The following is a 12,244-nucleotide window of genomic DNA, read 5'->3' as shown; positions in this document are numbered from 1 at the left end:
TGTCTTCACCCCTCATGACTCAATTTGTACTCTCACTGATGAATGACTGGAATACTTAATGATCATTAATGATTGAATGTCATCTATAACTGGAACATGCTAATTTCTCTGAAAATCATTGTGCCAACTCTCAAATGGTTAAGTATGGCAAAAATTGTAAATACATATAGAAATCCTTTTACCGATTGTTGGCTACTGAGTTTCAAGAGCGATGTCACTCACTGCTCAGAGCAGAATAAATATAATATATCAAAGGTTATATAAATCAAGTCTGTATCAATACGTGGCACGTCCACAGCTGCGTGTTAGTGTGGAGAGAGTGGCATTGGAGTGTTTGTGTGCACGCTTTATGGAGACGCAAACAGCTGTCTGCTGGCTGATGCTGTGCCTTGCAATGTCAGAAACACTCATTTATATGCACCTGGAGCAAAGATATCTCAAGCGTCTCAGTCTTATAATTCAAATCAAGCTGCCTATGTTACCATAGCCTGTAGATGTTCATTCGGGAAGGGCACAGAGGAATAAACAAGGTAACTCAGACCGAGTGGCTTTGACATTTAGCTGTGGTCTAATAGAAAGTGACAGGAGATTGACATTATATGAAATTCATACAGGGCATCAAGAACAACCAATGTGTGAGGGACAAACAAACAGGGGGGGAGAGCTGTTCACACTTGCTCTCACAAACAGTGAGATCTTCGCACTTAAACTCAAACACAGTGGAGCAGCCTTTTTAAATGATCATTATACAAATAGTACACACTAGGAAATAACTATGACCAGGATGACTACCCCTAAAATCGGAATATTGAAATAACAATTCATGTCTAACGCAAATGTATATATTTGTCAGTTTCAAGGCGACCAAAGACACATTTCTAATGAAATTATTATTTTCACTACATTGTAGATCTGTGATCTTTAACAAAATGCCACTTTACAGCTTGATGTATTGAACTAAATGCTCAGTTGCTGACCTTCCCTGCAGAGTGCACAATTAAATGCAAGACAAAACATTTTTTGCTTCAAATATCAATTTGGACGTACAACAAAACAAAAACGAATTTTACAATTCTAGCACAGCAAGTATGATTATTTATTCAATATGGCTGTGTATAATTTGGTTGAGTTTGGTTCAAATTAAGGGTGGCTGCTTCAGGGCAGAGGGTCACATTTCCTCACATGCATCATAAATAGATAGTTGACACTTGCATATAAATACAATTAACCCTTGGGGAGATCAGGAGGAGCTATTTGAGCACAGAGCTTTCAGTCATCATATATTTCACCTCAGTTTCAAACAGGTTGAACATATTTACAGAAGACGAGGCAGGCAGAGGAGCAAACCAAATCTTGGAGGTTTGGGAAACACGTCAGTAAATCCCATCAAACGTCTTAAGAATCATGAATTGGCTGCACTGTCACTAAGGGCATGTTTCATCCCTGTCAACCCTAATACTACTCATGTTGCCTGCTCAACAGAAACCCTTCTAATTAGAGCTCAAACGATTAGTTGAATAAACAGTTAGAAAATTAACTGGCAACTTTTTCCACAACTAATAAGGGACAAAAATGCCAAATATTTTCATGGATTTTGCCTGGGCTTTTTTAACACATTTTTGAAGATTTATAGAAATTAAAATAAACACAGTTGGAGTAGTTTCAAAACATCAAAAGTGTGCAGGGATGACATTTGGGGTGTTTTCTATTATTTGTCCTTGTTATGGCACCAATCAAAAGATGATTTATCATTATTTCCTCAGCAAAACAGGTGAGGAGAAAAAATACCCAGGGAAAATAAACATTTTCACTCTTTTCAGTGATGTCCCTTGATGTACATGGTGAACACCATTAGCCTATATTTTAGTTGAGATATTTTAACAAATCTTTCTAAAGGAACTCAATCTATCAATAATATCAGATCCATGTACGTGGCCACAAAATCAATTCCACCTGCCATCAGTATAGTCACAGAGAAATATGTCCATTACAGGTCATACAACATGGCATCGTGATTGTACCACTTTGATGTAATGAGTGTTAAATGAGGTGCTGTGGAGTATCAAGGCCATTCAGAGGCGGGGAGGTGAGGGTCATCTTACCCTGGAGGTCTCACAGGAAGGACTTGACTCGCCACCTGGGGCCCAGGATGCTTGGCTGGTCCGCTCATCCATACCTGTCAGAGCGAGAGATGCACAACTCAGTCAGCAAGACGAGATTACTCTTACAGTTGATCGTCCAGGGAGCATATCTTCATTCTCTGTATCCCTCCCTCCCTCCCTCTCTCACTCACTCACTCACTCACTCACTCACTCACTCACTCACTCACTCACTCACTCACTCACTCACTCACTCACTCACTCACTCACACAACTGAAGCACAAAAATAAACATCATCTCCAAGAGGTCGTCCATTTAAGTCAGGTCAAAGCAATATATATGCAATGCAAAAATAGATTGTGCAAAAATAGATGTTGACCAAAGCACCGTCCAGCTAAAAAAGGGGAGATACATACAATTATAAAACAAAAAGCCAAGAGGAAGGGAAAAGGACATTGATTTAACAAATGAAACAGTAAGATTGTAAGATAATAAGATAAAACTGCATAAATAAATCTCAACTACTAGCTTTGAACTGATTTAAAAGCCAGAGAGTAAAAATCAGTGTTTTAAACATATGCATAATAACTGGGATGTTATTTTATAACTTCCGTATGTTTTTACTCTTTTAATGGTGTCATTTATTTAGCTTAACATGAATCATGAGCCAAAATAAGCATTTCTTTGTATACCTCATTGTAAACAAAACAGGAACTTATGCCTATGATTCAGCATTGATGTACACTGAAACTTAATAAAACATGTTTTTAAGTTAAAGAAAATGTCTTTGCTTAAAAAGCCAAGGAGACAGACAAATAAATTCAGTAAATCCAACCAAACTGCAAAGCCGGACCATCTGGCATATGTTGAAAAATATAATATCTGATCTTTGCAATCTAATTTTAGTGATACAGTCATTGGAGAAAAATGTGATGCCTCAATTGTTCCTGCTGTTTGAGACAATATTGTGCAGCAGAAACAGCCAAAGTCCCCACAAACAAGACATAATTGTAGCTCGGGTAAAGCATCAACATTGTCCAAGTTATTGATTGTCCCTTTCGTAATTTCATCTGTCGCAGTAAAATGCAATATCATTTGTTCACTTTCAACTTCAAATAAAGAAAATGAGAGGTTGAAAGATATTGTGTATTCTCAGGAATATAATAATATGGCAAGACACAAACAAAAATAATATTTTTAACCTTGTAATTTACAAATGATTTTCAGTGAGCTATCTCCACCAAGCGAGGGTGGAATAAACAACCCCAATAAAAGCACAAGTCTGTAGTCATTAATCAAAACCATTGGACTCTGATTCAAAAAGTTCAAATATGGCTCATCATGTTGCCCTAGATAAAGAGAATAGCAATTTCTCAAAAACATTTTGACTTATCTGGGTTTAATTAAACTCAACTTTCAAATGAAGATCTTTAGTGCTAAAGAGACATGATGGAAAGGTGGTACGATAATGTATATGATCACTGTCACAGTTTGTACTCATCATATATTAATATTCTGTGTTTTTATAAAATATTTATTTTCTACTGTGTTGCTGCCAATACATTCTTTCTCAGAAACTTCTGTCAATAATCTAGTTATATACTTCACCAGGGCGACTCTTACCAGACCTCATGCTCCAGTAAACAGAGAAATAGATGAGTTTTATCAACATATTGATTTGCTGTTAAAACTAGGCACGATTACTTCTCTTTCTTAAAAGCCCTTTCTGGAAAAAATATATTGTTAATTTGCCCCAAACTCGTGATTGAGGTGGTTTACCATGGTGTATTGGTCATAACAGTGATACTTGTGTTCAGGGCACTCAGATAATGCATATACCTCCACAAAGGCCCAACAGTGCCCTTAAGAAAATTCCAGATGTAAAGATTTTTTGGGAGTTGCACCAAATTGAACACAACTTTTTCATCAAAATCTATGACTTATTCTCTGAAAAAAACAAACTAATGTTGATAAATTGGGGAAAAAACAGTACACGCCCCCTGATCTGTATCTGCACCAACATTTTATAGATTCTTCCCTGACCCAGAACACATCCTCCAACAGAGTTTTGTGATATTCTGTTTTTTGTGTAATCTTGCTTACAAACAAACAATGAATGGACAGGGGGAAATAAATAACCTCCCTAGTGGAGGCAACAATAATTTAACTACCTCTGCAGTAACTACTGCCTGTGTTCCTAAAGGCACATGGGTTTACTTTGTGTGACAACACCAGTGTGACATATTGTAGCCCAACTGAGGCCTTTCACGCAGTGGATGTAACAATGGTCCGTGTTTGCTCTCCGGGCCACTGGCTGTCATCTCGTCTGATTACCATCTCTTACCAGCGCTCATGGGTCCCCTCTCTTCTCCCTGCACAGACAGCCAGCACAATAAGATTACTCACTGACACAAGAAGCTAAAGTAAAAAAAAAAAAAAAAAAAAATTCACTGGCTGAAGCATAAAGATAATGAATCAGGAGACCCAATGCTTTACTGTGCAATAGTCTGTCTGACGTACACTATCACGCCTTTCTCACAGTTTGTTCAAAGCTCCAATAATCAACATTATTGTATTTTCACAGTGATTCCAATACGTTTCAAGGGGCTGGCAGTGACACACACACATGAATCATAAACTGAATCAACTGAGGTTTTTGGCGTCTTTTAGCTGCACATTTAAGTCACATGTGACCAACAGCATGGAAAATCTCATGGTAATATTTGAGGATGTAACTCGTGGTGCTGTTGAACTGTTAGAGAGGTGTTTCTACAGTTGATCTAAACATTTAAACCAGTGAGGATTAGAAACGCAATTCAGTTGTAGTTATTCTGGAACATTTAGTAGGATATTCACTGGAAATATAGAAATGCAATATTATTAAAACATCTGATGGGTTTTATTTGATTTTAAAGCAACAAATAGTGGGGAAATAATATAGATTTGTAGAAGTACAGGATGTCACTGTTAAATTCCCAATGTAGCCTGCATTGAAAGATACACTAGCAGGAGTAGGTAAGTATATTCAGCAACTGTATTATCATCAAGCTGACCTGATACTAATTATGCTTCTCTTTGGCACAAGATAAAACCGATTGCTGAGTGGAACACATCTCCCTTAACAACACAATTAGCACAGGAATAATTCATAAACGTGATCTCTGCTGTGCAGCATTCTCCAAATAAAGTTTATAGATGTGGCAAAGAATAAAATATGTCAGGGAAATAATGTGAATGACTTAAAAATAAGATGAATAGTGTTATCAAGTGATCAGTATATACAGAGTTAACTTTTCTGTAAACCTATGGTGAGAATGTCGAATGCTGTCAGAGTAAGCACAGATGTTGGCGATCACAACTCTCTATTGAGTCATTCATAAAACAGCTACACCCTTCCCAAGCCCCCAGTTCATTACAAAACTGATCCAAGAGGAAGACAGGGCTGGGGTTTTTTCAGTAGATAAATTTCTATTTCCCCCACTTCTGTTGTAAGATCATGCAAAAAGGCTGAAACATTGTAAAGTGTGAGCTTGGCAAACCGAGGGTAATAATTTCTAAGTAGTGCTGCCTCACCCCTGTATCCACTGAATAAGCAAGGACACTCAGTCCCACACTGAGGAGAACATCTATTTTCTCCATTTAAAATGTTTTCTTATGGAAGCTGAATAGTTTGGTCAAAGCAAACTCTAGTGAGTTTACACATTTAGTGTTTTAAAGCTCACTTGGGCTTGTTAGTTAAATATTCATGTAGTAATCCTGCCATTGTTTTAATGCTATACAAGACAATTATTTGTTCATCACATGCAGTCAACCTAGTCTAAGAATACTATCAATGCTCATCAGTTACTTCTTCATGATGTCTTTGTACCGACACGATTTTTTGTTTTTCTTTGTCAATTAATTCATGAAATCTGCATCTGATTATGATTTGCCACAAAAATCCTCGGAGGATGTTTTATTCATTTGAAAGTTGAATTGTACAGACAGAAAAATTACAGACAAAACCAAATGAACCCTGGATTAACAGAAATGTATCTTGAAATGAAGCTTTAAGGATATTAAAGCTCTCAAAATGCTGGATTCATTCTGAAAGAAAACATAATATATTTACAATATGTAATTTAAACACTTTCACCCTGGATATACAGCGAAGTAAAACAACAACTAACAAATACAAATTTGATAACCTTCCAACATAAACTCTCAAATATTATTTAATATCTTCGGACAAATAGATCAGATTCATCTATGAACACCTGAGAAAACTATCAAATCCAAATCCTTCTGGTATCTTCTGGCTGAAAAGAAAAAAGAGAAAAACGTCTGGTCCAGGCAGCATCTTGAATGAAATGAGAAATATCAGTCATTTAAAAACCAGTTAACCTGATTCCCAGCACAGATTCACGTATTATTTCCTATGACCCAGGATAAATGTATCATCCCTATATTCAAACACCCTCCCTATGTTCTGGTTATTCCTGAAAAGTCCTGGAACCTGGAAATCCTGGAAATGTGTAATTATTCAAGACCAGCCACCTGAAGGAAATCATGTATTAAATGTACATGAATGTATAAATCTATTGGGTTCATGCCTCAGTATCTCAACAGTTTAAATATATGATTTGTGTCATGTTAATGTACACAAATCCAAACTACAGTCCTGTTTTGTAGACTCGTGGAGAGCTTCTGGCTCTATGTGGGGAAAAGAAGGTTTGTTGTATAAATTAACTGAGCGCAGCACAAATGGTGAAACCGAGAATTCATCAACTGCATGTTTACAAATAAACACTGTGGAGAAAAACCTGGAGGGAGATTAAATTAACAGTTTCGACAGGGGTCAGAGAGGGTAAAATGAGGTTTTAGCCCAGATTCCGTTTCACTGTAAAATTATATTAACTTATATTAAGAGTAGGAGTAAGAGTGAGAGAGAGAGAGAAAGAGAGAGAGAGAGAGAGAGAGTTGATATCGTTTGATGGCTGATTACATCAGCTAGTGCCCTAAATAACACAGATTTGTTGTTTTTTTTTTCATCAAGATCCATCAAATTATTCCCTACAGAAAATTCCTTTATCAGCCTTTGTGTACGGATCTGCACAAGTGTTTTGTCTTTATATTTCACTGGCCCATGTCCCATCCTTTCATCCAGTTTTGTGGAAATTCCTCCAGTAGTTTTTGTGTAATCCTGTTGACAAATAAACAAACAAAACCATCGACAGAGGTGAAATCGTGACCTCCTTGTTTGAGGTTACATATATGACTATTTTTTTTTTTATAATTGTATTACCTCTGCCAAAGAGGTTGTGATGTCACCCCTGTCGGTTTTTACATTTGCTGGTTCCTGAGATTGGTTGTAGATTTAAATTTGGTTTCATAAGGGAACTGCTGGGCCTTGGCGGAGGTATGTGCTCTATTGAGTGCCATCCTAGCTTAAAATGTCAACGTCCCCTGTGACTGTTATACTATTAACAGGATTAAATAATTACACAAAAACACACAAACGCCGACAGGTCCGAAAATGCTTGTCTATTAGGTTTAAACGATATGAAATGTACTCAGTGTAACCATCTTAGAAAATATCAAATTTTCACAACCATGATTATGATCATCAGTCACAAATGGAGGAGGGCGACTATTATTACTCATGCATAAATGTAAAAGAAGAATTTCCATTTATGAGACACATTTGTATCTCACTGCAAGTAAGGATTTTAATTTTGCTTAATCAAAACTTTTATCTAAATAGTTGATAATTTCAGAGTATGAATTGACTCATGCACTCTGTTGTGATTGGCAGTTTGATTTTAAAGCTGATCACTCAGTGAGGCTAATATATTTTATGTTTTAAAGGGCTCCATTCAGACAAGCATTATAATCTCTTCCTGGAATAACACACCTGAAAACGAATGACCACTCGCATACACTGTGCATGCGAGTGGCAGTATAAACAGGAAGCTGAATCTCTACTCTGCAGCAGGACATTAGTCATAATTCAGAGGTAATGCCGTTTGTTGTCTTCAGGAAAAGAGTCATGTGACAGGAGCGCGACAAATCAGGGAAGGATATGTTGTGAATGTTCATCAGGAAGCGAGCATGAATTTTTCTTTTTTTAAGGGGCTCGAAAACTCCTGAGTAATATGAGGACCAGGCGTAAACTTAGTGAAAGAAATGCCGTTCAAAACAAAAAATTATTATCGTGGGTGTAACCTAAACGAAAATGACCCATCTAACAACCGCCATCTACTGCCCCACTACACTAAATAGCCTCATCAAATCTGCATCATCAACACAGCTGGAAGGGAGAAGTGATGAGTCTCTGTTCGAGCCACGCTGGCTATTTTTTCCAATCCATCTTTCTCTGGCGCACTTCTGAAGGGTCTCGCTGGTCCCACTCTGTCTCAATTATCTGGCTATACCCAGCTGAGATACAATAATCCAAACTCTCATTCCCTGCAATTTCCACACTTGTGTCTGCACACTCACTTGCCTTATGTTCACAATCGTTTATGAACGTGCTCCTTCCTCTGCTGTGGGGATCAGAGACCCGGGAGTCCAGACTACCGGCTGAAGAGGATGGATTTACCCATGATAGACCTGATACACCTCAAGGTACTGGAGATCCTTTTGACAACTTTATCTAAAATATGATGAGTTTTGCAATATTTGTCAAGAAATAAACGACAACTACCTGAGATGTCAATATGATCCATTTTCCGTAGAAGCTCACATAATGTATGCATGCAGCTGTAGACTAAAGGTTGCTTCGTGTTAACATAATCCACCTCAGGAGACACAGTCAATGTTGTGCATGTGCTTGCCTCTTGAAAAAAATAAACAAAACATGTACTAGATATAGCAGTATAAAGCAAAGTATCTTGTAAGTAGTCATGTACACATTTTTGGATCATTTTGCTGGAACTGGTAGGAAGCCGCAGTCCACATTTAGACTGATACGTTTCTAAAGGATGAGGCTGGTGTCCAGAGAACAAGCAGCTCCGACTACAGGCTTTGGCTGTGACACACATTTCTCCTGACAGTCTCCAATTCTTTTCTGTTTCACAACAAGCACCATGCTGATGCTCTTCTATTTTAAAAGCCACAGAGTGCAAGGCCCAGCCTAAAGGTAGCTGTCAACATGATGAAAACATCTGACTCTATCAAATCATAAAACACACATCAATGCCATCTCAATACAACACATGGCTGGAGCCAATGTTGGAGATGGCACTCGTGGCAGTCCTGTTATTTTGCTCGTTTATGGTTGATGCATTCTGGCTCTGAAAAATCCTATATACTCGTTCGCAAAGCAGGAATCAAAGGTTTTACTTTACATCATTAGGGTTTTTTATATATGACACAACAAGTTGACTTGTAATAACATTTCATGACCCACAATTGGAAAATAAACACAGAGCTGTTGTTCTGCTGGACTGGACATTAAACTGTCGATTTATTTTTTGTCCACAAGTTAATAAAAAAACCTGAGAAACGTAAAAAAAAAAACACTAGAACAATGATCACCTGAACCTTTTGTGTTACATAAAATGAGTTCCGTTTGGGATTTTCTTTGTCATTTGTTTTACTGAAGTGAGCACACCCACTCCCCACTTGAATGATTAGGTTTTCTAAAAGCAATGCTCACAACTCCACAGTTCATGTGTAACAGCTCTGTTCTTGTTCCTTTGTGTTTTTGTTCAGTTTCCACTACATGTGTCTTTCGTTTCACAGATAACTGACAACAACGAAGCTTTGTCGATTCTCACAAAACATGCTTTGAGAGGACATAATGCCCGATTGTTGACTTTCTTTAGTGGCACATCAGACAATAGATGCGCTTCGGATTAATGTCCTGTCGCGTTTGTAGCCAGGAAGTCATCCAGATGCAGGGAATCCAAACTCTGGTTAACACAACCAAAACCATCCACCAACTTGGCCAACAATAAAGATGATCAGAGATAGTCTCCCACGAAAAACAGCGGAGGTGAAAAGGAACAGCTAGTGTGCGTGAGTATGAGTTGGAGACTGAACAAATGTGTCAATGAAAAACAAACATAACTCAATGAGAAGATACCTCACATTCCCATCAAACTACAGACATTAATACATCTGATTGAATATGTGCCTGCAACACTCCTCACACGCCCCACAAACCGTGATAAGAGCACAGGCAATGTTTCTGTGAACACTTGCTGCACCGACACAACACACCTCGATCAAAGCAGCCGATAACGCCTTATTTATGCATCTGAAGGTAAAGGACTTTCACTGTGTTACACCTGCATGTTAATAAGCTAAATAAAACAGCTACACATGTATATGGCCTACATAGTGCTTTGTTCCAAATCCTTTCTACAGTGCTTCTCTACAATTCCAGGTGGGAAGCTCATGTTTCAAGCAACAGATGTGCACAGCACAAACAAGAATCACATGCAAGAAACTAAGAACATTTTCCTTCTGCCTTCCATTCAGAAATAAAACCAAAACATTTTTTTTTTTAATTAATTAGTCAGTAAAAATGATTTTTGTGTGCAGATCAATGCATGCAAGCAGGAATAGAGAGAGGAGGGTTTGCTGAGTGAATGGCTCCTACCTGATGCACTGAACTGACTGCTTCCAAGTGTGGTGGGCCTGTTTTTCCCTCTGCTTACAGGTGGAGAGAACATCTGAAGGGAATAACAGGGACACGTGTCTACATTAGAGCAAAGACTCAACTGTGTCCAGGAAAACTATCACTTGTAATCATCCTGAAAGCAGCTCACAGTTACAATAAAACCAAGGACAGCTTATAGAATCCTATCAGCCAATGTTGATCAATTAGTCTATGAAAGTCCTCGCACCTATAAGACCCCAGAGCTGGAAGAAAGAAAGAAAGAAAGAAAGAGTGAAAAGCCATCATACCGCACTGAAATCCAGCAGGTCACTTAATTCCTTGTCTGTTCCGAGAGCGGCAATCCGCTGCTGAGGATTCATCCTGGCGATCTAGAAACCTGGAGGAAACACACAGTGCATCAGGTCACATCTTCGGGGACTATTTAGTGCCTCGGAGAGTGATTTGTAGTGGCTGCGGAATAAGGAGCATCACAGTGGAGTAAAGTTGGCTGTGGCGGAGCCTCGCGCAGAGACAGTGACAGAGCTGCCACGCAGCGATCGATCAAACGGCGCAGGGATTTAGTTGCACTCATTCAATTCTTTCGTCTGATTAAAAGGAGAAGTGCCCGCTGCTGGTGAACTGCATTGTGTTAACCTGCAGCTTCGCACTGACAGCGTGTCAGTGCGCTGCCGCTGACACGTTTACACAAGTGACTGGTTCACTTAACACGGAATATGTGAACGTCAGTGATTTATCAGGCTGGTTTTCAGGACGTACCGACGGCTGATGTGAGCGGAGGCGCCCCGCGTCACTTAGCGGAGCGGCTAACGCTAGCCGCACGCCCGGGTCCGTCTGGATGGAAGACAGCTAGCGGTGTCAGTCCGTGAGGACATTATATTATATAGAGTGGAGAGCGGACCGCAACACAAATCACAGCCCGATAAGTAACACACACAAACAAACAGTGCACATGACTACACCAGTTCCCAGCTCCACCACACAAACCCCCAATTAGGCTCTTTCTCAACTCCCAACTTCTTTCACAGGTCCGACAGCTTCCCACTAACTCCTGCGAAATGTTTTACCTTTTCCCGATTGAAATCCCAACTAGGGTGCTCTGGCGGCTGCTCGCTTCGCTGCGACACGCCTCGAAACTGCGAAACGCGGCTTTAAACGGCGGCACCTGTGAAAATATCCTCTATATGTTTCAGTTACGAGTTTCCCTTAGGCAGACATTTTTGCTTTTTGCGAAAGCCTCAGCACCACGATGGAACTGGTTATTGTATCCCTCCGCCGAGCGCAGTGACATGCTGGTCCTGCACAGCGGGACATGCTGTGGGAGTCGGCGCGCGCTCACGTTCACTGACACACCGACCATCAGATTATCATTACTGTCGTCAGGTGGAAAGTAAACATTAAGACGTAAATAACTCAACTGTCAACATTATAAACACACTTTCATCACCACAGCATTCAGTTTACTTAGAGACACCTATGCCTGAAAGAAAGCAACGCAGTGTATTGATTCTATAATAACAATAATAACCAGGTATTTGT

At 39.2% G+C, this 12,244-nt stretch overlaps 1 protein-coding gene across 2 annotated transcripts in view; it reads right to left on the bottom strand.

Moving 5' to 3' along the window:
• tcf12 (transcription factor 12) overlaps positions 1–12,008 on the bottom strand; it is a 68,512-nt gene extending 56,504 nt beyond the window's left edge. For both annotated transcript variants that reach the window (XM_062385353.1, XM_062385360.1), the window contains exons 1-4: positions 11,773–12,008; positions 10,996–11,084; positions 10,688–10,760; positions 2,103–2,176 (exon numbers count right to left, since the gene is read on the bottom strand). In XM_062385353.1, the coding sequence (XP_062241337.1) occupies positions 2,103–2,176; positions 10,688–10,760; positions 10,996–11,067 (219 nt within the window). In that variant the 5' untranslated portion in view covers positions 11,068–11,084; positions 11,773–12,008. The remainder of the gene's footprint in view (positions 1–2,102; positions 2,177–10,687; positions 10,761–10,995; positions 11,085–11,772) is intronic.
• Positions 12,009–12,244: the final 236 nt, after the last annotated feature.

This window comes from Platichthys flesus, chromosome 1 (assembly GCF_949316205.1).
Source record: "Platichthys flesus chromosome 1, fPlaFle2.1, whole genome shotgun sequence".
Classification (NCBI taxonomy): Eukaryota; Metazoa; Chordata; class Actinopteri; order Pleuronectiformes; family Pleuronectidae; genus Platichthys; species Platichthys flesus.
The sequence above is the reverse complement of the archived record's forward strand: the minus strand, read 5'-3'. Positions and strand labels throughout refer to the sequence as shown.